General features: G+C 55.4%; 1 protein-coding gene across 2 annotated transcripts; it reads left to right on the top strand.

The window, feature by feature from the left end:
* The first annotated feature begins 4,543 nt into the window (after window positions 1-4,543).
* DRG2 (developmentally regulated GTP binding protein 2) lies at window positions 4,544-25,696 on the top strand. Of its 2 annotated transcripts, XM_007080770.3 has the most exons (13): window positions 4,566-4,791; window positions 8,768-8,928; window positions 13,513-13,602; window positions 14,252-14,312; window positions 16,245-16,335; window positions 16,992-17,064; window positions 17,160-17,250; window positions 18,104-18,201; window positions 18,611-18,687; window positions 20,371-20,459; window positions 21,247-21,305; window positions 24,512-24,565; window positions 24,929-25,696. In XM_007080770.3, the coding sequence occupies exons 1-13, from the start codon at window positions 4,728-4,730 to the stop codon at window positions 25,013-25,015; spliced, it is 1,095 nt and encodes a 364-aa protein (XP_007080832.2). In that variant the 5' UTR covers window positions 4,566-4,727; the 3' UTR covers window positions 25,016-25,696. The 2 variants fall into 2 exon arrangements, with proteins under 2 accessions (XP_042822613.1, XP_007080832.2); XM_042966679.1 differs by lacking the exon at window positions 24,512-24,565 and having other exon boundaries at window positions 4,544-4,791.
* Window positions 25,697-26,692: the final 996 nt, after the last annotated feature.

Raw genomic sequence — 26,692 nt, 5'->3', positions numbered from 1 at the left:
TTCGGCTCAGGTCATGATCTCACGGTTTGTGGGTTCCATCCCCGTGTCAGGCTCTGTGCTGACGGCTCGGAGCCTGGAGCCTGCTTTAGATTCTGTGTCTCCTTCTCTCTCTGCTCCTCCCCCGCTCATGCTCTGTCTCTCTCTCAAAAATAAATAAACATTACAAAAAAATTAAAAAAGAATCTAGAAATGACTAGTTTTAATAATTCCAGTGGGCCTTGGGGCATGTGGCTGTCCTTAGTTGTCTGGAACCTGGCTCTGGGGCGATCAGGGCGAGGGATATTGGCTTGGTGTGTGAGCATTTGATAAGGAGGTGGCTGGAGGCCTGGGGTGAAGATCGGTGGTTTGCACATGAATGGCATACTGGGAAGCGGGAAGCCCTTAGCTATCTTTAAGAATTGGCTGGCCCTGGGAGGGGCGGTGTCTCCTCAGTCAGCAAGGCCAGTCAGCAAGGCCACAAATGCCAGAGCATCAAGAATAAAGAAAAGAGGAAAATACATAGTTAAAAGTATGGGTCCTGGAATGTAATGAATGGATGCTAAAGGGATAAATCTAAGAAAACAACAGTTGGGGCATCTGGGTGGCCCAGTCAGTTAAGCGTCTGACTTCGACTCAGGTCATGCATGATCTCATGGCTCGGCTTGGGAGTTTGAGTCCCGCATCAGGCTCTCTGCTGTCAGGGATCCTCTGTCCCCTTCTCTGTCTACCCCTCCCCAGCTCATTCTCTCTCTCTCTCTCTCTCTCTCTCTCTCTTTCTCTCTCAATAAATAAATAAGTAAACTTTGAAAAAATAAAGAAAACAGAACAGTTGTGTATTCCAGCTGCTAGAAAGAGATACCCTGAACTCTCAGGACTTGAGCTAATGGACGTCTGTTGGTCGTTCCCACCAAATCCAGTTGGCACAAGGTGGGTGTGGGTTCTTCCCCACCAGTCATCACCAGTCATCAGGGACGAGGCTCTGCCGTCTTTAACCCCTGCCTTCTGCAACCGTCCCAGGGGAAGCAGAGGATCAAGCTTCAGGCTTCCATGCGCCGGGTCTGGAAGGGGTGGGCATCGCGTTTCCCTGATCAGCGGCCGCACCCAACCACAAGGGTGGACAGGTGGCCTAGCTGGTTGCTTGGGAGGACAGGGGAATCGATTTGGTGACCAACTGGTCAGTCTGAGGTACAACAGCTGCAGGTGAAAGAGGTCTGGAGGAAGAGCAGAAGGTCAGCTTCGGATGCGCTGAGTCTAGATAAATATGCGTTAGATTTCCAAGGGGTGATGATGTGTGGCTCTGAACCTCAGGACAATGTCTGGACTAGAGCAAAAATGTAAGGGGCGCCTGGGTGACTCAGTCAGTTAAGCATCCGACTTCAGCTCAGGTATTGATCTTGTGACCCGTGGGTTCAAGCTCCGCGTTGGGCTCTGTGCTGACGGCTCAGAGCCCGGAACCTGCTGCGGATTCTGTGTCTCCCTCTGTCTCTCTGCCTCTCCCCCATTTATGCTCTGTCTGTCTCTGTCTCTGTCTCTCTCTCTCTCAAAAATAAAGCATTAAAACATTTTTTTAAATTAACATTAAAAAATTCAAAAAGTATGTTTCCAGGGGCGCCTGGGTGGCTCAGTCGGTTAAGTGTCCGACTTGGGCTCAGGTCGTGATCTCGCAGTTTGTGAGTTCGAGCCCCGCGTCGGGCTCTGTGCTGACAGCTCAGAGCCTGGAGCCTGTTTCGGATTCTGTGTCTCCCTCTGTCTCTCTGCCCTTCCCCTGCTCACGCTCTGTCTCTCTCTCAAAAACAAACATTAAAAAAAATATTTCTACAGTCACGGTAGCAGCATCTCCAGAAATTCTGTAAACACTGTTTCAAAGATTCCTCAAGTGAGATGAACAAACAAGGCTTCCCAGGTTTGGGTTTGGAGAACCCAGACCTTCTGAACAGAAAGGGCCAGTTACCTAGACAATGCTTCATATTCAGCTTATCTCTCTCAACCCTTGAAGTAGGAATGAGTCTCATGTAATTTACGAGGCAACTGAGGTCCACGGGGACTGTGACCGAAGCAGACACAACAGCAGAGATGCCAGGACTCTTGGAAGGTGAGTCATATTTCAGAACACTTCTGTTTCCCCAAATGGAAACTTTGTAGGCACAAGCATAGCTGGAAAAGCAGCCCAGTGAGCCACGTCATGTCCAATTTGGAGGCGGAGGAGTGTTGGAGACCTGCTCCTGGGTAAAGGTTCTTACAGACCTCCACGTTGGCATGGGCCTCCCTAGGTCTCAGAGGGCTTTCACAGAACCTTCTTGAAAGCTTACCCAAACCCTCACACGCAGGTATTCTCAACCACAGTCTACTTTGTTATGTTCCCTTGGGGTCACTGGACTTGGAATTGGAGGCCCTGCTCTCAAATCTCAGCCCTGCTATTGAATAGCTTAAGCCACCAGACCAGGCACTCTGCATGGCTTAGTAATCGCACTTTGTAAAAGGTGGGTGAGAATTGCAAGCTCAAACCTCACAGAAGCCCCCCTCGAGCCTAGAGCCTGGCCCATGATAAACATTCAATAAATGTGGGTGGAATCTGAGAAGGATGTGAGACCCACAGGGGAGAAATCACTTACAGTGGCCCTGACATTCAAGAAAAACTTAGGGGCAAACAATGTGCCCGGTGCACGTTTTCGTAACAACCGTGTTATTCCCATGTTTAAGATACAGAAACAGATTCGGAGGGATTAAGACATTTAACCAAGCTCGCAGGGATTAAGACATTTAACCAAGCTTGCGCTGTTATGAACCTCAGATCTGAACACAGAGTCATTTCCAAGGACCCACTTTCCACCCCCAACTTTTTATGAAAAACATACAGAAAAGTTGAAAGAATAATTCAATACACACCTACACACTGTTAACATATGGCCCCATTTACTTTGGCGTCCTTTCTTTAAATGTATACATATTTGGAACTATTTAAAGTAAGATACAAACATCATGTTCTTTAACTCTGATACAGACTGAATGTTTGTATCCCTCAAAATTCATATGTTGAAGCCCTAACCCCCCAATGTGTTGGTATTTGGAGATTCGTCTTTTGGAACCTGACCCTTTGGAAGGGTCAGATGAGGTCATCATGGGATCCACGCTCTTATAAGAACAGGCACGAGAGAGCTCCCCCTTCTTTCCTTGTGTGCACGCACCTAGTAAAGGCCATGTAAGGACACAGCAAGAAGGTGACCGTCTACAATCCAGGAATAGGGCTCTCACCAGAACCCAACCATACTGGCTTCCTGATCTCAGACTTCCAGCCTCCAGAGCTGTGAGAAAACTAAATTCTGTTGTTTAAACCACCCAGTGTGTGGTATTTTGTTATGGCAGCCTGAGCAGACTAAGACAATCCCTAAATGCCACTGGGTACATCTGTTAAGAATAAAGACATTCTCGGGGCACCTGGGTGGCTCAGTCGGATGAGCATCTGACTTCGGCTCCGGTCACGATCTCGCCGTCTGTGAGTTCGGGCCCCGCATGGGGCTCTGTGCTGACAGCTCAGAGCCCGTAGCCTGTGTCTTCCTCTCTCTCTGCCCCTCCCCTGCTCATGCTCTGTCCCTCTCTCTCTCTGTCAAAAATAAACATAAAAAAAAAAAAAAGAATAAAGACATTCTCGGGGCGCCTGGGATGCTCAGTTAAGGGTCCAACTTTGGCTCAGGTCATAATCTCGCAGTTTGTGGGTTCGAGCTCCACGTCAGACTCTGTACTGACAGCTCAGAGCCTGGAGCCTGCTTCAGATTCTGTATCTCCCTCTCTCTCTGCCCCTTCCCCGCTCGCACTCTTTCTCTCAAAAATAAACATTAAGAAAAATTTTAAAGAATAAAGACATTCTCCTACATAATCATACCCATGAACATTAGCAATGATTCCATAATATCTAATATCCTATCCAAAGTCGAAATTTCAACTGGATTAAGAATGTCTTTTTATAGCTGCTTTTGAAATGTTAAACCAGATTCTAGGCAAGGTCCACACATTGTATTTAGTATCTTTTTTTCTGGAACAGTCTCCCTATCGCACCTTTAGTCATTGACTATTTTGAAGAGCCCTGGCCACGTGTCTTACAAAACGTACCACGTTGTACATTTGTCTGATGGTTCCTCGTGTCTAAACTCAGATACGGTATTTTTTGGCAAGAATGCCACGTAGGAGGTGCTACTTTATAATGCACCACATCGGGAGGCATCTGATGGCAGGTGGTTAAGGTTAAGTTGGAACATTTCGTTAACGTGGTAAGGGGGACCCCCTTTCAACCTCTACACAAAACAAGAGCCATCAAGCTTTCAGCTCAGCGATTCTTGACACCAGCAGAGCCAGGTGCGCTTGGAACCCAAAGTTCGGGGTTCCTCACCCAACATTCCCTCTTTGTCTCCCAAGCTCGCATCCCGCCCAGCTCGCGCCTGGCCCAGTACAAAATGGCCCCGCCCCGCCCCGGCCTGGCCCCGCCCCGGCCCCGCCCCAGCCCATCCTGGCCCCGCCCCGGTTCTTAGTTGGCGACGGTGGGGAGGCCAGCCCCGCCGGCCCAGCGGGCGGAACCAATTGTGTCTAGCACTCCGCTCGACGTGGCCGCCCGGACTCTGAATCCCGGAGCGCCGGGCGCACGAGGACGCTGTTCTCCGTGCGCTTCCGGGCGCACGCAGTTCGGCCGCCGCCGAGAGGGCGGAATTCCCGGTGCCGCTGCCGTCTCTGTCGGTGCGCCCGGTTCAGCCGCCACCATGGGGATCCTGGAGAAGATCTCCGAGATCGAGAAGGAGATCGCTCGGACGCAGAAGAACAAGGGTGAGGGCCGGCCTGGCGGGGCCTTCCTTTCTGCCCGCCTCAGTTTTCCTGTCCGTAAAATGGGGGAACAACTCCAGCGATAGAGCTGAAGCGGGCTCGAAGGCCGCAGAAAAGTGCCAGAGACGTGACCTCGTCTCCCAGCGCGCCGAGGCAGGCAGGACCAGGCAGGATCCGGGTCCCAACGCGCTGGTCTAAGTGCAAACGATCCCCGTGAGATCTGCTTGGTGCCAGACCAGGTGACCGAGTAGAGAAATCCCACCGCGCCGCCAGCATCTGACCCAGAGAGGCATGGTCTGGGTTCAAACCCGGGTCTCCCGGTGGTCGGGCCTGGGGGAGTTGGCGCTCGCCCCGCTTTGTGCTGGCAAGTCCAGGAGGACCCCTTTTACGGGTACCCAGCACCAGGAGGTACCCCTTTTACAGCTTCACCCAGCACCTCGGGAACAGAGGCCATCAAGACTCGAGTCTGGCGGACCTGGATTTGAACTCCAGCGCCACCAGTACCTGCCGTGAAAGCTTGGAAAGTCACTTCACCTCTTTGCGCCTCAATGTCCTCATTTGTCCCTGTCTCATCTTAGCCTACAACTAGGTTAAACTAGATAGCATGTGCAAAGTACTAGGCACATGGGAAGCACTCAGTATTTAGAGTAAACCCCCGACAGAGGTAGCACATAATGAAGGATCAAATCTAGGCTTCAGATTGTAGGGGCTGGAAGAGCTCACCGGAGAAGAGCAGTGGGGAGAAACAAATGATGACACCCAAGAAGGCTTCCAGGAGGAGGTGGGGCTTGAGCTGCTTAAGGGGAGGATACTGCAGGTGAGGGGCACTGTGGAGGCAAAAGCATGGGAGTCCAGGTGAGCGTGGTGTGTCCATGGGACTTCTAGGTCTAAAACATTCTAGAACAGAAGGAGGATCTGGAGTAATGGGGGATACGACTGGCCAGGGCGAGTGAGGCCCAGTGCCTAGCCAGTCCTGCTTTGGGGTTGCAGGAGCAGAAAGCAGGGGATATTAGGTGGCTAGTCTCAGTGTCTGTCCTTCCTCGGCTCCATTTAGTTCTGGAGGCTGAGAAGTTGGGGGCATCTTTCATTCATTCATTATGTAACTCTTTTTTTTTTAAGTTTATTTGAGACAGAGAGCATGAGCAGGGTAGGGGCAGAGAGAGGGGGAGAGAGAGAATTCTAAGCAGGCTCTGCACTGTCAGCATAGACTCCCAACGAGAGGCTCGAACTCACAAACATTGAGATCATGACCTGAGCTGAAATCAAGAGTCAGACGCTTAACAACTGAGCCACCCAGGTGCCCCTCATGATGTAAATCTTAACAGAGCCCTTATCGTGTGCTAGGCACTCTGGTTAAGGCCATCAGCACAGCAGGCACATCCTTGCCCTCTTGGAGCTGACCTTCCAGTGGATAGTCTGTAAACTAACAACCAAATAAATAAGATTGTTTCATCCAGCAATACATGCTGTGAAGGCAGACCAGGGTGACACAGCAAGGGTGGAGGGGCGGGCTGGGCCTGCTAAGGTGAATGATCAGAGAAAACCTCCATGAGGCGGGGACATTTTGAGTTGAGGCCAAAATGAGAAGGTACCAGCCATGCAAAGATCTGGGGCAAGACTATTCCCAGCAGAGGAACGAACATCTCTGAGGCAGGAACGGACTTGGCTTGTTCAAGGATCTGAAGGTCTGGGGCTGGAGTGCAGTGATGGGAAAGGAAAGGGCCAGTCATGTAGGGCCTCGTAGGTCATGGGAAAGAGTCTGAATTGTGTTCTCAGGGCAGCGGGAGCTAGTGGAGGGTGTTAAACAGGGGAGAGACATAGTCTGATTTCTGTTTTAAAAGCTCCCACCAGCTGCCCTGTGGATGATACTCCACAGGATCAAGGAAAGTAGCAGGGAGGCTAGACGTGCTGCCATTTTGGCAGTGGTAGAAAAGGGGATGGAAAGGTGATTTAAGGATTAAGACTTAGTCCTTCCCTTCAAGAGGTGCTTAGAATCTCAACGACCTAGGGTGACAGGAAGGTCCAGATGAACCTGATGGTTGCCAAACCCATTCTGGACCACTTCTCCCTGCCATCCGTTCACTCATTCACTTGTTAGACGTTTCCTGAGTGCCTGCCCTGTGCCACGGGAGACTGGGGATCCTGCCCCACTTGAGTGAGGGAAGTAAAGAAACAAGATAGTTTCAAATGGTGATAAGAGCCATGAAGACAATACACAGGGTCATAGAGCAGAGCGGGGGCCTGAGGAAGGGCAGGGGTTACTGTGGATCATGGTAATAACCAATTTTTCCTGGGCGCTTAATGGTGCTAGGCATTATTCTTAGTGCTTTCTTTAAGCCTTACAGAAATCCAGTGGAGTGGTTACTACTGATAACGTCCCCGCTTTGCAAATTGAGAAACTGATAGACAAGAAGATTAAGGAACTTTCCCAAAGTTAAATGGCCAGGAATGATAGGGTGGGATTTTAGCACAGGTTACTTACCTCTGCGGGACACTGCCCACCGCCCCCTCCGGCTGAGTAGGGGAGGCCTCTTTGTTTTTTTAAATTTTTTTTTTCAACGTTTTTTATTTATTTTTGGGACAGAGAGAGACAGAGCATGAACGGGGGAGGGGCAGAGAGAGAGGGAGACATAGAATCGGAAACAGGCTCCAGGCTCCGAGCCATCAGCCCAGAGCCCGACGCGGGGCTCGAACTCACGGACCGCGAGATCGTGACCTGGCTGAAGTCGGACGCTTAACCGACTGCGCCACCCAGGCGCCCCATGGGGAGGCCTCTTTGAAGAGGTGACATCTGAACTGAGCCTCAGATGTCGAGAAGGAGCCGGCCCCGTGAAGACAAGGTTGAAATGGAAGGGATAGCAAATGCAAAGATCCTGAGGCACGAAGGGTATCAGCATGTCCCGAAGAAGCAAAAAGAAAGCCACTGTGGCTGGAATACAGTAAATAAAAGAGAGTGGAAGGAGATGTTGGAGCAGTAGTGAGGGACCAGGTTACTAAGCCACAGCCCACTTTTCTAGTGAAGATTTTGTGACACCTTTACTGTTGTGAAATACCACTCCCCCATCACTGTGCAACTTTTGTACACACCGAATTTGAGAAAAATCAGTATTGTGCTCTAATCCTAATACAAAGGCAGAGCAAAGGGAAAGTAATTTATAATTAAAATAGCGTTTATTTCAATATTTAAATGTTGGGGCACAGCCAAGGTACAGCGACGTTATAATGAAGTGAGATATTTGCACCTCTGGGCAGAATCACCGGGTATGTGGGCTTAGCCACGATCTACACCAGCACACAGTGTGTTATGTTGGTGACTCAGGTCACCAACCCTGCAAGAGGCATCACTGTGAGCAGCCTGGGATCCCAAGATGGTGAGCACCCCTGGGTAAAGTTTGAAACACAACATGCTAGACTCTTTCCTTGACGTACACAGCAGTCGCATTCCTGGAAATTTCAGTGTTTTTTAACACTGTAAGAAAATGTCCTGGGGTTTTCTTTTTGTGAAAGAGAGTTAGGCTCTAGGCCCTGGTGCTCCTAACCCAGGTTTTCCCTCCACACGTGTCTTAGGGCTGTGAAAAACTCCTATGGAACACGGGACAATTCTTGGCTGTGCCAGACTGACTCACACTTTGTAGGGCCACTGGCGTCCCTGGCCCCTGTCTGGTAAATGGCGATGGGGACCTCACCATTATACTGACCACAGAAAACATCCTCCGGCACGCCCCAGGGAGTGGTGCTGTCCCCTGGTGCTGACATGGGGTCATGCGGTCTTAATAAGGACACTGGCTTGTAATCCTAAATGAAGTGAGGCTAAGGTGGCATTTTGAGACAAGGAGTGTTTTCTTTGCTGATCTCCTCGACGATTGCCATCTGGTTCTGATGTTTCCAGCCAGCATTTGGTTGTATGTGGGGTTGCACCTGACCCACGGGGCTTGGATACCCTGGATACTTACCTTCTGTCTTGCTTTCCGTCCTTCAGCCACTGAGTATCATCTGGGCCTGCTGAAAGCAAAACTCGCCAAGTATCGGGCCCAGCTGCTGGAACCGTCCAAATCGGCCTCATCCAAAGGAGAGGGTTTCGATGTCATGAAGTCGGGTGACGCCCGTGTGGCGCTGATTGGATTTCCCTCTGTGGGTAAGGTCAGTGATGGTCAGCGTGGGCCTTGGGGAGGAAGCAGCCTGTCTTCCGAACACGACTGCCTGCGCCTCCTCGCGCCGCCTTTCTGAATTCGCTCCAGGGACCAAGAAGACCCAGCCTCCCCCAGGATCAGGTCCCACCCCTTTATCATCCCGCCTGGTGACCATTGTTTCCTGTCTCCGCTCAGTCTCTGACCCATCCATCATGCACAAACGTTTACTGAGTGCACACCCTGTGCCAGGCTCTGCGAGGCACTGGTAATACGATAGGGAACAAGATAGTTCTGTCCCTGCCCACACGGAGCTCCCCTTCTTAGGGGAGAAAAGACAGTAAGCAAACAGTGGAAGACTGGTGAGGACTGTCGTGGAGGAATATGCAGGGCAGGGGTGGAGTCTATGTCAGGGAGTTCAGGAGGGCTGCTCTGAACCACTTCCTTACCTTCTGGTACCACCGAGATACCTCAGGCTCATCATGTATGTTCCCTGCCCCAGCCCTAGAATCGGCCGTTATTTCCAGGGAGCCCTGGTTCCTTTTCTTCTTCTGAGAATGCTGTTTAGAGACCAAGATCTGGGTGTTAACTCACTTTGTAGCAGAATCATTCTGGCTGTTGCGCAGATGATAGGTCGGAAGCGGGGACCCCGGCTCAGATATAGGCCAAGGGAACGATGACCAGGTGGCTTGGACAGACGCTGGTGGAATAGCATCAGGGGAAGTTGGTAAGAGCTCTCGCTTCCCGAGTGCGAACTACAGGCTGAGCGCTATGCTTTGTACGGGTTTGGTTTTGTTTTCCCCTTGGCCTATATGATGGGTGAGTGCATCACAGGAGGTGGGAGTTGATCTTGCGCTCTGTCTACACACAACACACACACACACACACACTCTCTGAAAATGGGATTATGGCTACATTGGGCCCTGGCATTTTCACTCCCCCGTGGGTATCCGTCTCATTCATACATTAGAGTTACCTCCTCTCTCTTTTTTTTTTAACATATATATTTTTTTAACGTTTATTCCCTTTTTGAGAGACAGAGACAGAGTGTGAGCAGGGCAGGGGCAGAGAGAGAGAGGGAGACACGGAATCCGAAGCAGGCTCCAGGTTCTGAGCTGTCGGCACAGAGCCTGATGCGGGACTTGAACTCGCGAACCATGAGATCATGACCTGAGCGGCCAAAGTTGGACGCTTAAGCAACTGAGCCACCCAGGCGCCCCAGAGTTACCTCCTCTCTTAACAGCTGCCTAGAATCCCTCACTGTGGTCATAGTGTCATCAATAGTCTGCTCCTTCCCTCCTCTGCCATGGTAGCTAGGTCGCCCCCAGGCTTTTGTTTGCCCGCACGGTGCTGTAGTCACTATCCTTGTGCGTGGATCTTTGTGAACTGGAGCCGGTATTTCTGGAGGACGCGTTTGGCCAAGTGAGCACAGCAGCTCTAGGGTGTGGGTTTTAGAAATGGCCGTCAGCACACTGCCATTTACCCCCCAAAGGAGCTGTAGCCAACGCCATGTGGGGACAGTAGGAATGTCTCTAGTGTCTGCTCACGTACCCCTACACGTGATGCTGCATCCGCGCTGGGCTGTGAGCTGGCCCAATCTCTGCCTCAAGGTCTGCAGAAGGGTTCCTTCCCGATGACAGGCAGGTGCTTCTTAATCTTTGGGAACGCTCTTACCCCAGTTGAACCTTATTATCAGTACCCAGTTGGGTGGGTGCACTGCCCCCTGCCCTCCATCTGTGCGGGCTCGGGAAATAACGTCGTTTTCGTTATCATCCGTGCAGGTAGGATGAGGATGGGAAGGTTGCTGTAGCCAAGGGTGATGAATGCCCTGGAAAGGAGCCACTGTGACCCCCCCCTCCCCCCAGGCCGCTTGGCGTCCATCCGGCCTGCCCCTTTCAACCCTCGTGCCAAACCCGAGCACCTGTTTGGCGTGCGGCTACCTGGCCAGCGCTCAGATACCTGTAGTGATGGTGCTTATGACTCCTCAGCTGGACGCCGAGCAGCGCAGGGGCCTCCCGCCTCAGCCCCTCAGGAGGAGCCGGCGCTGCAGGAGCCCCTCTGGAGAGGTGGGACTGTCCCCAGCCGTGCCCTCTGCCAGCTGGCCACCCCCACAGTCTTCAGTCCTGGTGTGGTTTCCAGATCCCTGTCTTTTTGTCTCTTTCTCGTTTTTCCCAGTTTTGTGTAATAGAAATTTCCAAACTTGCAGGAGAGATGAAAGAACAAACACAGTGTCCCCGCCATCTGGGTCCATCAGTTTGCCATATTGCTCCATCTCCTTGTATTTGTGTGTATTTGTGTGTATTTGTGTGCGTGTGCGAGTGGGCTTTTGTTGTTTTAACTGAACCATTTGAGACTAGATTACAGACCTCATGCTTTGTGACCTTTGACCCCAGTATTTAAGCTTTATCTCTAAAGGATAAGGATATTTTCCTGCTGAGCCACAAACTATCTATCACACTAGACAAGATTAACAGTAACATAGTAACCATCTAATGCCTGGACCGTATCCTGATTTCAACACTCGCCCCAAAATGACCTCTGCGGCTGATCTGTCCAAACGGAGGTCTGTTCTAGGACCACGTGGGGCCCCTGTATGTATTATTCCTCCATCTGCTTTAATCTAGAACAGTCCCTTTTGTCAAGACCCTAGCTCTCAAGAGACCGGACAGTGGTCCTACAGGAAGCCCATGCTCTGCACTTGTCTGCTTGCTTCCTTGCGGTGTGCCTTAACCTTTTCGTCCGTTCATTGTTCTTCCTGTGAGCCGGAAGTCAGGTAGACACCTGGGACTTGGGACCTGGTTCCACATAGGAGAGGGGGTAGACCTCGTTTTGCACCATGCCGGAAAGCCCCTGATAGCTGGTTGCATTTCCAGAACCACTGGGTTAAGGGGAGGGATACCCTGTCTCCCCTCCGCATAGTTGCGTTTGCCTCCCCGCCCCCACCCCAGGGGACTGCAAAGTGCCCTGCAAGGTGTGACTACAGTAGAGTGCAGAAGTCAGGCCCCGTTGACATCCTCTTGGTGTCCTTGCCACCAGAGAATTGTCCTTGCCTCTGTGAGTTTTGTTAGTGGCTGCAGATGTCGACTTTCTAGTTCTCTTCTTCCTTCCTCACTAATTAGCTGATGTTCCTCAAGAGAGTAGCACTTTCTCTCATCAGTGTTGCTGTCTGGTTAGCCTGAAAAAGTTCCTGGAAAGGCGGGACAAATGCTTATGGGTTGCCTATATATGACCAGTAAGATGTCGGATCATAGCTGTCCCACAGAGTGACAGGTAAGTATTTTCAGGCTTTAATTCTTCAGGTGTTTATCATGGACTCTATCCGTTTTCACCTTTTATTTTGAGTTTACTTTCCTACCTGCCGAGGACTTCTTTTCCAGATGAGAAGCCCAGGCTGGGAGAAGCCGCCTTGTTTACCAAGGGCTATGCCCTTGAGGGTCTGCCCTGTGGCCAGATGCCACCGTCCTGTTGGGGATCTGGGCTCTCCAGCCATGGGAGGGCCCAGCCTCCCCACTGCAGAGGCCAGAGAGCCTTCCGTTAGCGTCCAGCCGCCATCACTCAGTGTCTCGGCAGCCGTTGCTCTCGGGCTGCCCCACCTGTCCATACCTGTCTACCCCACCAGGTTTTTATGTTTCCTCGAGTTTCTAAGAGGTCCCCAGGGTGGAGAGTTTCTGGATTCGAGGGCAGTGTTACCTTCAAGGCCTGAAGATATGTGAGTGAGATGTGCCCCCAGCCGTTCCGGTTGCCAGCGAGGGGCACGGTCCAGGCGGCCCTGTCACAACTGCGTCTCAGACTTTTTATTCCAGGTGTCCTGTGACTAGGATGGGGGCAGGAGGCCAGGGCTGGCTTTCTTCCCCTTCTGGCTCTGCCCACTGCTTTGCTGGCCCTCTGGGCCACTGCATCCATCGCCGTGGTCTCGCCATGCTCGGGGCTTGGCGCCTCGGGTGCCTCATCATCTTTAACCCCACGTGGCCCCATGCGGTAGGGAGCGAGCAGATGGCCAGCCTATGCGTGAGGACTCTGAAGCTCAGAGGATGAAGTTTCTTGCCCAGGGGAGCCACGTTTCTAACTCCCCACCAGGCCATGGCTCTGGTCCCACAGCGAACCGTGGCATAAATGTTCCCACCAAGACCCTTCCTGCCTGGCAGCACCTCTCTTGCCGTCTGGCTCTGTCTCAGACCTCATCTGCCTCCTTGCATATCTCACCCCTCCCTGGGTGAGCAGCCACTTTGAGCGCCACAGGCTGTTGCCTGTTTGAAGTTCTCTGGGGCCCAGGAAAGGCTGGAGGGTTTGGTGGAGCTAGAGAGGGGCCCCTGATTTAGTTGGGGATCCCACTTAGAAACCAGGTCCCTGTGTCCACCTGAGAGGGGCCTTGAGGCCTCCGAGGAATGGAGTGTCCTTCTGGCGCCCTACCTGCCCTGGGCAGAGCCAGAGGCGACCTTTCCAGCTGTTGTTTTCTTTCTAGCTACCCAGGTCCCCACCCCGAGGCGGAGGAGGGAGTCTCTGTGATGCCTGCATCCGGCAGGCTCCTGGCCTGTGGGGATTCTCGAAGGAGGCTGGGACAAGACTCCTCACTGCAATGACCTCTTTTTCCTCCTAGTCTACCTTCTTGAGTCTAATGACCTCCACAGCCAGCGAAGCTGCGTCCTACGAATTCACAACCCTGACATGTATCCCCGGAGTCATTGAAGTAAGTCGAGGTTTGCTGGATTCCAGAAGGGGAAAGGGTACATGCTTGGGTTTGCGATTATATATTTGTAAGTCGTGAGTGGAGGTGTCCCTGTAGGGGTGGGGGGGCAGGGGGGGTTCTGAACTGAGCTTCTTTGCTCTCAAGCAGTGGTACCTCTGAGGATTCTGGCTGCTGGGACCCCAGAGATGCCTGCCTGGAACCCTGACTGGTTCCGGGAGTCCGGCCAGCACCTGGCCACTCTTGCTGGTGCCCCTTTGTGCTCCACTGGCCCGCGGCACCCCGGCTTGGGTCACTTGGTGGTGGTTGGCTGTATCCCTCTGTTTCCTGTGAAGTTTTAACGCCTCGGGTAGCTGGGGTCCTGTGGCCCAGAGCCTCCGCGGTGAAGTGATATTTTTGTAAGGTGCTGTTAACCATCAGTGATGGGTGGGTAGGATTACAAAAACTCCAGAGTCTGTGCCTGGGGGCTCCTCAGCTTGCAGGATCTGGAGCTGGAGCTGTGCCAGACTGAGCAGGCTTGGACCTGGCCCCCGAGGCTGAGCCCTGGGATTCCCAGAGCCCCTGAGCTGCAGGCCAGAGTGGGGGTCCTGGGTTCAGGCAAGCCCTTCCCACGGTCACCCCTCTTCACCTTCCCTTCTCCTCCGCATCCTAGTACAAAGGAGCCAATATCCAGCTGCTGGACCTTCCTGGGATCATTGAAGGTGCAGCACAAGGTAGGGAGTGGGAACCGGCAGGTGGGAAACAGGGTGGATCTCTGCACCCCAGCCCGTCCTCTTCTGTAGGGATTTGCTGTACTGGCCTCACCGTTAAAATTGGACATGGCTGCAGGGCTCAACGGGTAGGGGTGGGTTCAGTGCCCTGTGCTTCAGGGACTCTGGCCTCATACGGTCCTGGCAGGCCCCGTATTAAAGCCGAGGAGACTGAGGCCCGGCAAGGTGAAGGGACCTGTCCAAGGTCGTGTAGCTTACGTGGCAGGTTTGAGTTCCCACTTGCGTGGCGTGTCCCTGGACAGACCCCTGCAAGGACTGGCCCCTTACCAGCTGGCTAGCTCAGGCCGTGCTCCTAGTCCTGGGGCCCTGTCCTTTGTTTTGTCTTTGTTTTGTTTTTTTTTTAAGAAAAGGGTTGTTTTTTCTTTTACGTTTATTTTTAAGTTTATGTACTAAGTTTATTTACTAACTTTTTTTAAGTTTATCTTTTTAAGCTTTTTAAAATATTTTTTTAAGTTTTTTTACTTATTAAGTTTTTAAGTTTATTTACTTATTTTGAGAGAGACAGAGACAGTGTGACTGGGGGAAGGGCAGAGAGAGAGGGAGAGACAGAGAATCCCAAGCAGGCTCCGCGCTGTCAGCACAGAGACCGATGTGGGGCTTGAACCCATGAAATTGTGAGATCATGACCTGAGCCGAAACTGAGAGCTGGACACTCAACTGACTGAGCCACCCGGGCGCCCCTTGTCTTTGTCTTCTGAGATAGGAACATGCCTGTGGCTTCTGGTGGCTTCCTGCAGCATTGCGGACACGGTAACCAGCTGATGGTTATCCAGCACTGGCTAAGTGCCGGGCTCTGCGCTGACCATTATCTCACTTAATCCTCACATAGTCCTGTGACTTAGGAAGTGTCATTATTTCCCTTTCATAGCCAGGAGGAACCGCAGGGACAGACAGGGAAAGGGTCTGCCCTAAACGACTCTTCGCCCATCAAGTGGCAGGGCCCGGGTTGGTGCCCACCTCTCTGGTTTAGCAACCCTGTCCAGGCTGGGCAGCGGGACCTCCTCCCTGGGGGTCCAGTTGCCATCTCCTCTGCACGTTTCCATACCCCACTGCCCCCATCAGGGCAGAGTCCCGGCTACTTGAATTGGGCTGGTGGAAATGGTGATGGTCCCCCAGGAACCTGCTGTCCCAGGCAGCATCATGGGGCCTGGTGTGGTCTGGCCCCTGTGGGGGAAGTATGTTTGGTAGTGACAGGAGGCCCCTGGCTTGTGAAGATCACTGGACCCAGCCCCCCATTCTCCAAAGAGGGAGGCAGATCATGGTTGAAATCTACACTACCTGGATCCTAGTGCTGTGACCTTGGCAAGGCGCCTGACTTCTGTGGTGGTGCAATAACCACATGGTCTGACCTTTGTTGGCAGTTCCTAAAGTACCTCTTCCTGTGGTGTCTCATGTGATCCTTTCTGCAGCCCTTGGATTGGGGGTGGGTTATATCGCCCCATTTCCAGAAAGGGCAGACATGTTCAAATCCTGATAGCACACTAGCTTTGTAATCTTGGGCAAGTGATGAGCTCCAAACCAAGCCTCAGTTTTCTCATCTATAAAATGGGCTTGATAACACTGACTATATAGGGTGGTTGTGAGGAAATGTTCACGAAGCACTTAGCGTGTGGCCTATTGCAGGGTAGGGACAGGAGGAGAATGTTACTTCTCCTGAGGTGGGGATGTCAGATTACCTTCTAAAACAAGTCTCCATGAGTAAAACAGCACACGGATTAGTGAAAAATGGCAAGGAAATCACAGCCAGGGGCTGGCATATGGCAGAGACCATGATGGGTCTGTGGAGGACAGGAGTCTGGGGTTCCGTGGCCTGGGTGGGAGTCACACGGGTTGTGCCTATGTCACTGTGTAACCGTGTCCCTTCCACCTGTCCAGGGAAAGGTCGTGGCCGGCAGGTGATTGCTGTGGCACGCACGGCTGACGTCGTCATCATGATGCTGGATGCCACTAAGGGAGAAGTGCAGAGGTCTGCAGGGGAGTGTGGGGGGTGGGGCAGGCTAACATGTCTGGGGGGCGGTGGGGATCCCTGGGCATGCTGGTAGGACAGTGTGGCTCCAGCTGCTGTGTCCCTGATCGTGATGGGTGATCCAGGGGCGCTTGGGCCTCTCACACGTGGGAGCAGCAGCAGGACTGTCCACAGGCTAAACCCGTGCAGTCAGCCTGGAGCGTCCTCTCTGAGTGGCTTACATCTGGCATGGAGATGTCTGGAGGCTGGGGACTGTGGTACGCTGCACCGACTGAAGCCTGTGTCACCCGTGAGCCCCATGCTGGCTCTGGCTCCTGCCTGCAGAGGCCAAGGTGCCTCAGTTGCTGCCCAGAACCCAGTGGGAGCCCAGGCCCAAACAACAGAAGCCTTATTCATGCCCTGACCTGCTGGCTAAGGGGCACAGCAGGCCTGCCTCTGCGTGCCAGTCGCAGGCCCAGCCAGTCTCCCTCGAACCGGGCAGAAGGTCCAGAGGCTCCTCAGCAGCTTTGGGTTGTTGAGAAGGAACGTTCTGGGTTCCCAGTGGTGGGTAGGAGGGCATTGGCCTCCCTCTGGAAGGGCAGGGGCTTCCTGTGTAACAGGGAAGCCGTTTGGCCTGCCTCTGGACACCTGTGAAGGCTCGTGGGGGTTCTACCCAGGTCTCTCCTGGAAAAGGAGCTGGAATCAGTGGGTATCCGCCTCAACAAGCACAAGCCCAACATCTACTTCAAGGTGAGGCCCCCCTCACCAGGAGGCCAGGCACGGGCGGGTTTGGGATGATTGCAGCTGCCCCTTTGTGAGCCGCTCTCCTTTCCTCTCTCCTCCAGCCCAAGAAAGGTGGTGGCATCTCCTTTAACTCCACAGTCACACTGACCCAGTGCTCAGAAAAGCTGGTGCAGCTGATTCTGCATGAGTACAGTATCCTCCCAAAAGCAGCAAGGGAGGGCCCAGAGCCCTCAGGGCAGGGGAGGGGCCACCCGAGACAGGAGGGAGGCCTTGCGGCCCAGGATGATCACAGACCACCCCAGGCCACCCCGGCTCCATCCGAGCGACTGCCAGGAAAGCGGTAGTGACATGGGACACTTCCTGTCCCCCCTGCCTCCATGCTCACCAAGCTGCAGGCTGGCTGGGCCAGAGCCGTGAACTCAGCAGTGGCTTCCTAACTCCCTGACAAGTACTAGGCACTGGCAGCCAGTCACATCTGGAAGGAAGAGGAGATGGTGAGGGAAACAGTGCCTGAGGACTGGGGTTCCTGGCCTGGGGAAGCCTCAGGAAGAACCAGGGGCCTGGCTGGTTGTCGGGGGTGCTGGAGGACAGGGCAGGGCCCCAGAGGCAGAGCAGCTCAGCATGTGAAGAAGTCACCTTGGGACAGGCTGTGTGCAGGGTGATGAGGCCCCTGTCACTGCAGGTATGCAAGCCTCCAGAGGAGAGCTTTGCATGAGGGAAGCTGGGTTAGACCAATGCTCACAGACAGTGCTCCTGGCACCGAAGCCTGGGGTTCCACTGAGGTGCTTTGGGGATTCTGGCAAGTCCATTTTTCTTCTTGCCTAGTGGAGAAGATTGAAACCACTGATTGAATCTTTATGTATCGTGGCTCCTTTTAAAAAACGAGGGCAGTCCCCAAACTTCAAAAGCTTGTAAAACCTCCAAAGCAGATGACCTCCGAGGTCCCTTCCAGCACTGTGTTTCCTAACTGGCTGTCCGGGCCCCTCTCCTGCGGGGGCGCTGGTGGCTGCTGGTGCTCAGATGGCCCTTAATCCGAGCCCCTCAGAGATCTTCAACGCAGAGGTGCTCTTCCGAGAAGACTGCTCCCCGGATGAGTTCATCGATGTGATCGTGGGCAACCGGGTGTACATGCCCTGCTTGTATGTAAGTGGCACTGGGCCCTAGGGCGCACATGTGGGGGCGGAGCTGGCCCCGGGGTGACCCAGGTGGGAGACAAGCTTCCCAGAGGGGCAAGAAGAGCAGGGAGCTGCCTTCACCCCCCTGCCCCTCTTCCCTGGCGGCTGCATGAGTTTTGCAGACCTCCCTAGCTTGACACCGGGTTCTATCCCAGCCTTCCCTTCTGGGGAGGGACAGCGGTCCCAGAACCCTGCACCGTTTCCCCACCCTTGAGGCAGCAGGGGAGGGAGGACGCTGGCATCGGCCCCTGCCCCTGTTGTGTTCCGGCACGCGGAGGGAGGCACTGTGGGCAGGGCCGTGGCATTTGGGGACCCGGTTCCTGCACTACTGTATTCTTTTCCTTCCCCGACACCCACCTCCATCTTCTCAATCCCAGGTTTATAACAAAATTGACCAGATCTCCATGGAAGAAGTAGACCGCCTGGCCCGGAAGCCCAACAGTGTGGTCATCAGGTGAGGGTCCCAACTCCTTCTTGTGTGTGTGAGCCCGTCAGGCCTCCCCACCACGTTGGCCAGGCAGAGCCCCCACACGCACCCAGGCCAGAGTAGACCATCTTAGTAACGGCTTTGACCTTGGCCTGGTCCTACCCTGGATCGGCCTGGGCGGAGTGGATGATGTGGGATGGGCTCTGGTTAAGATAACAGAAGGATTTCATCTACCAAGGTAAATGGATAAGAATTGTTAACAGGCTTCGTAGCTTAGTAGTTAACTGCAGACCTCAGAAACCCCAAGGGGCGCCTGGGTGGCTCAGTCGGTTAAGCGTCCGACTTCAGCTCAGGTCATGATCTCACAGTTCGTGAGTTCAAGCCCTGCATCGGGCTCTGTGCTGGCAGCTCGGAGCCTGGAGCCTGCCTCAGATTCTGCGTCTTCCTCTCTCTCTGTCTCTCCCCTGCTTGTGCTTTCAGTCTCCCAAAAATAATAAACATTAAAAAAAATTTTTTAAGAGATCCCTAGGGTGTGAGCCAGCTGCTCCTAATCCTCCAGAAGATGCGGCTACTACTGCATGGCAGAGGGAAGAGGGAAGTTAAGTCCTCGGGTTGGGGGCGGGGGGCATCCTTGCCCTCCTTGGAGCGGTGGGTCCTGGGGACTGTAGTTCATTTTTTTTTTAACGTTTATTCATTTTTGTGAGACAGAGACAAAGCGTGAGTGGGGAAGGGGCAGAGAGAGGGAGACACAGAATCCGAAGCAGGCTCCAGGCTCCGAGCTGTCAGCACGGAGCCCCACGCGGGGCTCGAACTCACGAACCGCGAGATCATGATGTGAGCCGAAGTCGGACGCTCAACCGACTGAGCCACCCAGACACCCCTGTAGTTCATTTTTCAGTGTCCTTGCAAGTTCCTCCTTGGGAGCAGCCCGACCTGTGTGCTCCGCTCTCTGGCTTCCCGGCTATCACAAGGCAGTCTGTAGCTTCACACTGAGGCAGGGCTTACGGGGAACCAGATGCTGGGCGGCCAAGGGGGCAGGGTGACTGGTGCAAATGATGGGTGAGGGTCCCGGACCCCCTCCCAGGCGTTGCCAGCTACCGCCAAGAGCAGGAGAGCGCTGGCATCCCTCCTGAAAGACCGCCTCAGTTCCTCTCCTGCCGCTATATCCCAGGCTGCCTTCAGGGGCTGCCCAAGGATGTGCCGGTTCTCAGGGCGTGAGGTCACCTCCTCACCACACGTTCATTTGCTATGCCAGCGGCGTGTCAGTGGAGGTCAAGGTGCCCGCTCAGGCTCATGCCTCTACAAACGATCAAGCCAGGAGCCACCCCCTCAACAAAACCCCCCCTGGGCTGAGCTGTGCTCGGCATTCTCCTTCCAGCAGGTGTCAGGAGGGAAGCCCCACCTCCTGGCGCCCTGTGTCCCTCAGAGATGCCACGTGCCCTCCACAGATGCCAACGGGACCGCCAGGAGAGACTGCTGAGCTCTGCTGGGCGTGACCGTGGTGGTGGCCGGAGGTGTTGGCAGCTGAAGTGTCGAGCCACCCTCAGGACTACAGGCTCAGTTCCCCACGGCTCCCATATGGGCCACGCCGGCCTCTGTCCCCGGGCCAGCCAGATGGAGGCTGTCCCCTGCAACAGTGAGAAAGCAGTTCTCACTGTCGAGAACAGAGCCCATGGGGCTACTCTGACCGGCCGCTTTCCTCCCTGGCAGCTGCGGCATGAAGCTGAACCTGGACTACTTGCTTGAGATGCTTTGGGAGTACTTGGCCCTGACCTGCATCTACACCAAGAAGAGAGGACGTGAGTTAGGCGGCTGTGGCCCAGGAAACAGGCTGAGCCTCACCCTCCCATAGGGCGGCCACGCTCTGCGTGTGGACGCTGTGCCCCTGGCTCAGCCTGTCCCGTATAGATCTCAGCTTTTCTCCCATCTCGGAATTGTCACCGCCCTCTACCCCAGGCTGCTAGAGACCTCGGCTGAGCCTTTACAGTACAGAGGGCCACTTCCTGGGACTGCTGGTCTTGATGAATTCCTTGGGAGCTGAGGCCGGGAGGGGCAGTGGGATAGAGGCTGTCCTGTGGTTCCCCACTGGCTACAGTAGTAACCCCCCTCCCAGCCTCCTCGAGCAGGAGCACGCCCCCTGGGTCAGGCCAGTGAATACACAGGAACCTTCATTCTGTCCCCTCCCCCTGGTTGCACACCTCACACACCCTGTGACCTTGCAGTTGAGTTCTGGCACTTTGCATCAGCCTTGACCTTGTCAGCAAGGGAGGAGATGTAGCAGCTCTGACCGGTCCCCGGCAGCTGGCTGCCATGTCTTACCAGTTCCATCCAGATGCTTCACGTGGCTGGACTTATTCTCATGGCTGACCGGGTTGCCGGCCCTCCTGGATGTGGGTTTATTTTTATTTTCTGTGTTAAAGTCAAGGTTGTAGAACCCTGCAAGAGGACCTGTAGGGCAAGTGTGCCAAATAGTGAGGGGAAGGTTGAGCCAAGGCTGGAAGGGGCTGGAAGGGCCTCTGTCCCCTGATGGAAGGGCACAGAGCAGCTTGGGGCCATAACTGTGGTTGCCTCCCTCTACCTTTGCAGAGAGGCCGGACTTCACAGATGCCATCATCCTCCGGAAAGGGGCCTCCGTGGAGCACGTGGTGAGTTGCCGAGACCTGTCGGGACAGTGGGGTCAGGGAGCTCTCTGTCCCTGCTGCGGGGTTTTGCTGAGGTTCTCCCATTGACTCTTCGATGCCGCCGGCTCAATAGCAGAGTGGCCCAGCGCGGGCTCTGGAGTTAGACCTGGGGTTGCATCCCGGGCCCCCTTCCTTGCTGCGTATGAAGCCACCAGGCCTCTCCCGCCGGCAGGGCTGGCACTTTCTACCCCAGTGGTGGTTAGAGGGCGGGGTTGAAGGAGGTCCAGCGTGTGAATAGTCAGCGTGCCGCCTGGCACTTGGAAGGTGTCCAGGAAGCGGTGGTCGTCGCTGTCCTGTCACGTCTGGGTGTTGCAGGCTCAGAGCCACAGCTGTGCAGGTGTTCGTCAGGTAGAGCCACTGCCCTGGGGCGTTTCTGTGCTGTCACTCCACATTGTGTTTCCCCGGTGCCTACGGCTCAGAGCTACTGCCTCCATGCCCTCGGCCCCTCCTGGCTTCCTGTCCCTCAGTCAGCCCCCAGCAGCCCTCCCTGCTCCCACATCCTGCCCCCCAGCCCAGGATGGCTTTGATTGCTTTTTACACTCAACACACATTTATCGAGCACCAACGATAAAGCAGCCCTGGTTCCTGTCAGAACAGGGTCCATCGGGGTCAAAGATGCCAAATACCCAATCCCAGAGCTAAGCAGTCACACATAAGGGGGAGTGGAACAAAGTAAGGGAACGGGGAGTGACCCTGAGTCTACACAGAGAGGCCAGGTGGTCTTGGGGGGAGGTGTCCTCATGGGGGCCTGTAGACCAAGTAGGACCTGACAGTGAAGATTTAGGGGTGGTGGAAGCCCTCCTAGGCAGGGGTGCAAGGTATGCAAAGGTCCTGAGGCAGAGGGGCTCTGGGCTGAGCCTGTGGGCTCAGGGAGAGGAGGGTGCAATTCTGTGTCTAGAGTTTTGTTGCAGGCACAGCTGTCACCTGTCCCTTCAATGTGACCCTGCACCATCTTTTTCAGAGGTGTATTGGGCCCTGCGGGAGCAAATGATGGCTCAAGCGCCTGGAACAATACTCCAGGTCGACACAGGCAACTTCTTAGGCTTTGGTTTTTTGGGGGTTTGTTTTCCATCTAGCTCATTTCTTCTCAGGATGTGTACTGTGGCAGGTGGTGGGCCAGCCTGCCGTCTGGGCTCATGCGTGCATTCAGTCAGCAAGCCCAGCCCGAGGCCTCTGCCAGCTAGAGGTTCCTGAAGCAAAAGGACAGGGCTCGGCCTTGAACGCTAGCATGCCTGGCAGGAGCCGCATCCCTTAGATCACTCCTCATGACGGCGGGGTGGGGGGGGGGGGGGGGCGTGGGGGGCGTCCCTGCCGCTGCAGGCCTATTTTGGAACCTGTGACTGCTGAGGTGTCTCTTGGGGAACCTGTGACTGCTGCGGTATCTCTTGGGGACCCGGCAGCTGTCGATACGGGTGCCCCCATGTGCTGGCCCTCTGTGGAGTTACCCTGCACCTTCTGTGGGTACTTTCCTCAACCCTCTCAGGCCCTGGCTGCTTGCCCAAGAGGATGTCGGACTTCAGCCACTCCCAGGAAGAAAAGTGGGAGATAGCAGTAGGAGAGGGTTTTCCAGGCGGTGGGACTAATAGGTACAAAGGCCCAGAGGCAGGGGTGAGTGTGGGGAATGCTGGCTGTTTGTCATCAGCTGCACAGGGGTAGGAGGTGACAAGGGTCCAGTGGGGTAGGGGAGGGGCTCTGGGGGCCTTGCTCCAGAGCCTGGACTGGCCTCCTCCTCCCTGCTCACCCTCCCCACAGGTGCTTCCCTCCCGGGACACCCAACTGTCCCAGATGCCACAGAGTATAGTACAGGCCTGCCTGGATGCTGGCAGCGGGGCCCCAGGTAGACAGTGGAGCCAGGCAGACCGAGGGTCATGTTCTGGTTCTCCCCCATCCTGTGTCAGCCTCCCTGTGCCTCAGTTTCCTCATCTGGGGGTAACTGAACCCCCACCCCCAGGGCCTTTGCGATGCACCCAGCCTAGGCCCCGGTACGGATTCAGTGAGAGCTGACAAAGGCCTCGCTTCCAAAAGGGTCGTGGGCCGTAAGCCCCCAAGGCAGAGAGGACCTTGCAGGGCTCTCAAGGGGGGGGGGGGGTACAGTGGGCACTGAGCAGCAGTGGTCTTCCTGTCGTCGAACGACACGTTCTTTCCCATAGTAGAAAAGACGGCCGTCCGTGACCTGCCGTTGTCCCCCATTGCTAGAGATGCGAGTGCGGAGAAACTTCTCCGAGCCCCGTGGTAAATGGCTCCTAGTGTCACAGACACTAGGGTGCGGTGGGGCCTGTGGCAGGCTGGAGGGCGCACGCCCTGTCTGCCTCGAGGGCAGGAGCACCCGCTCCGTGCTCCCAAAGCTGTCAGGGTCCCAGGGGAGTCCTTGCGGGGGTGCGGCCCTGCTCCATTGTTGTGGGTCAAGCTGAGGAGGACATAAAACCCAGAGACGACCGCTGGGCCGGCGGATTTCATTCTCTGCTCTAGAAAATAGCGTTGGAACCACTTGTGTGGGTCTCTGTGCTCATTACTGGCAGCAGTGTCCTGGCCACCACGGCCACCTAGAGGAGGCCCCGTCAGGTCGGCTGCCCGTATGTGCTCAGGAAATGTTCTTACAGGCTCAGCGTCCCCACAGAAGCTGTCTCCCCAGCCCCCCTCCCCTGCGCAACCCGGGGCCCCCAGCCTCCGGGAAAGAGCTGGCCGCCCTTGCAAGTTCCCCTCCTTCCAGCTTCCTTTAAGAGCTCTGGGATTCCTGAGGTGGAGGCGGATGATGTCATGGATGGGAGGCTCCAGGTCACGGGGGACAGTGGCCAGGCATGGTGACTCCAGGCTGAGGTGGGGTGACCTGAAAACTACCGTCACCCGTCTGAAGGAGCATCTGTCAGGGTTGGCATTCAGGCAAGGCCGGCGGAAGCCTGCCGACAGCCAGGTCCAGACCTTCTGATGGCTTCGAGAACGTTTCTAGTGAGCTCCATGGCCTTTGGGCCAACCTAGAAGTGGGAGTATCAGGAGAGCCTGCAGCCATGCACGAGACCGCCTGTGGACTGAGCCTGTGGTGTTCACAAGGCCAGTGCTGTGTGAGCACCTGCCTTGGGGACTGCTGCTTGGCGGAGGCCTTGGGCTTGGGTGTGTGGCTAGGCTCGGTGGGCTTGGTACTCATCTCACCGTTACCCTCTCCCGTCCCCCAGTGCCACCGCATCCACCGGTCACTTGCCAGCCAGTTCAAGTACGCGCTGGTGTGGGTGAGTCTCTGGGAAGGAGGAGGGCCGGGGTCATGCCCAGCATAGCCTCCGGGTTAGGCAGAAGCAAGGCGCTCATGCCACTCCGCGTGGTGTCCCAGTTTACGGGGTGTGCGTGGTGACCCGTACTGGACTTGGGCCTCTCCCATCTTGGGATCCGGGGATGGCCAGTCCACTGGGGACATCCTCCTGTCTGGGGGCGGGGGGGGGGGGGTGTTGCCAGTGATGGGGCCCCCACTCAGCCTCTGGCATTCACCTATCCCCGTAACGTGTACACCCACCCACCTTCCTCCTGTAATAGCTATCAGCCTTGGCCTTGCTCAGTGCAGAGGCTGACAGGGCCCCTCTGCCTTGTTCCCCACCTAGGGCACCAGCACCAAGTACAGCCCGCAGCGGGTGGGCCTGACCCACACCATGGAGCACGAAGATGTCATCCAGATTGTCAAGAAGTAGTACCTCTTGCTGGGCGCCCTGCCTGCCCGCCCTGCCTCCCTGGGGAGTCGGCCCCAGCAGGACGCACCAAAGCCCAAACAGGAAAAATACAAATACATACACCCCAGGAAGGGGTCTCTCAAGTCTCTGCTGTCTCCAGAAGTTTCTTCAGTAGGCAGATGATGAAGAGTGTTGGGGCAAAGGGACATGGTTGGGGGACCTGGGCTGGTCTGGTGGCATTTCCCATGAGACTGGCCCCTCGTGTTTGGAACCCTACCCCTGGCCCCCTTCAGGCACGGGGGGAGCAAGTTGCCCGCTGCCCCACAGCCGGGGCCTGACATCGATGGCTTGCTTGGTGCTGGGGCTAGGAGCTGACCCTGCCCGGGTCCCTGGAAGCCGTAGTTACTGTTGTTGCACCTTGGCCCTTTAGAGCCTGCTGGCACCTGGGGAGGGCGCCTCCCAGGACAGACCCTCGGCCCCGCCCCAGGCTGCTTCGTGGTGGCTGTAAGCCCCAGCTCATGCCTTCCTCAGCCTGAGGAGTCCTAAGTATTGCCCTCCGAGGGCAGCCCCTGCCCAGCACGGACCCCAGGACCCAGAGCCTGCAGGGACACCTGGAGCAGAGGCTTTGGCTTTTGGTTTCTGTATTTTTTTCTCTAAGCCCCTGGTCTCCGCGCTCCTTTCTGAAATAAAGAGTGAAAACAATTCCTGTTCCGACTGAGGACAATTCTGTCGGTTTGGTGAAGTCTGTGGCCAGGCTGGGTCAGGGCCAGCAACGAGCGTGATGACCAGAGGGGGGTGGTGCCTGGTTTGGGGAAGAGCAGGCCCAAGTCCGGGGTACATAGGAAAATGTGGGGTCTTCCAGGGCGGTCTCTGCCCTAGAAGGTTGGCCGGGGGCTGTGGGCTCTCCGTGTGGCACCTCCCGAGGCCGGGCCTGGCTGCCAAGGTAAGCTGCATCCCCAGAAGGTCCTTGAGCACTCACAGGGGAGAGCAAGGTGGCTGGGTAGAAGACCCGTTGCCTCGGAAGGCAGAGGTGGACAGGCCTTGGCCTGGAGAGTCCTCGCTGCGTGCCACGGTCGGTGTGGAGCTGTCTCCACAGCAGCCTGTTCTCTAGGGGCAGCACCTTGCCCTGGGCTTATACAGCTTCTAAGTGCAGAGCTGGGATTCGGACCCCAGCTGGGTCTTCTGGGCCATAGGGGAGGCTTCCTGGAGGAGGTGTGCCTCTTGGGAGTGAATGGTAACAGGTTTTGTGGGGCTACCAGGCACCGGGCTGGCAGGAGGCACAGAGGGCTCCCCTGGGGTCTTCAGATCCAGCTGGAGTGTGGAGCAGGCCCACTGCCCAGCTTTCCGTCAGCTGCTCAGGCTCCTTTCCGGAGACAAAACAGGAATAATAGACATCATTAAATATACATGGGGCCCCAGGCGGTCGGCGTGGTGGGCTGGGCCTCCCTTCCCCGCAACACTGAGCTGCTCTGCTAGGCTGGCCATGCTCCTGGGGCCAGCCACAGGACCCCCGTTAGGCGGCATGCAGGCAGGGAGCAGGCCACAGGACTCAGGTAAGAAGACCCCGGCCCAGGGCCCTTGGGGTCTGCCCCAAGTACCTCCCCACAGGTTGCCGCGAGGGGAAGAAGGGAGGGGGCAGTGGGAGAGCTGGGCCTTGCCCCTAACTCACTGTGAGGTGCTTCCCTGGGCCTCGGTTTC

The sequence above is a fragment of the Panthera tigris genome, chromosome E1 (genome assembly GCF_018350195.1).
Source record: "Panthera tigris isolate Pti1 chromosome E1, P.tigris_Pti1_mat1.1, whole genome shotgun sequence".
Taxonomy (NCBI): Eukaryota; Metazoa; Chordata; class Mammalia; order Carnivora; family Felidae; genus Panthera; species Panthera tigris.
This window is presented reverse-complemented; position numbering and strand designations above follow the sequence as displayed.

Coding starts and splice junctions, on each gene's coding strand:
- DRG2 (XM_007080770.3), top strand. CDS start 4,728: ATGGGGATCCTGGAGAAGATCTCCGAGATCGAGAAGGAGATCGCTCGG. Junction 16,336..16,991: donor ACTAAGGGAGAAGTGCAGAG/GTCTGCAGGGGA, acceptor GGTTCTACCCAG/GTCTCTCCTGGAAAAGGAGC. Junction 24,566..24,928: donor TCAAGTACGCGCTGGTGTGG/GTGAGTCTCTGG, acceptor TTCCCCACCTAG/GGCACCAGCACCAAGTACAG.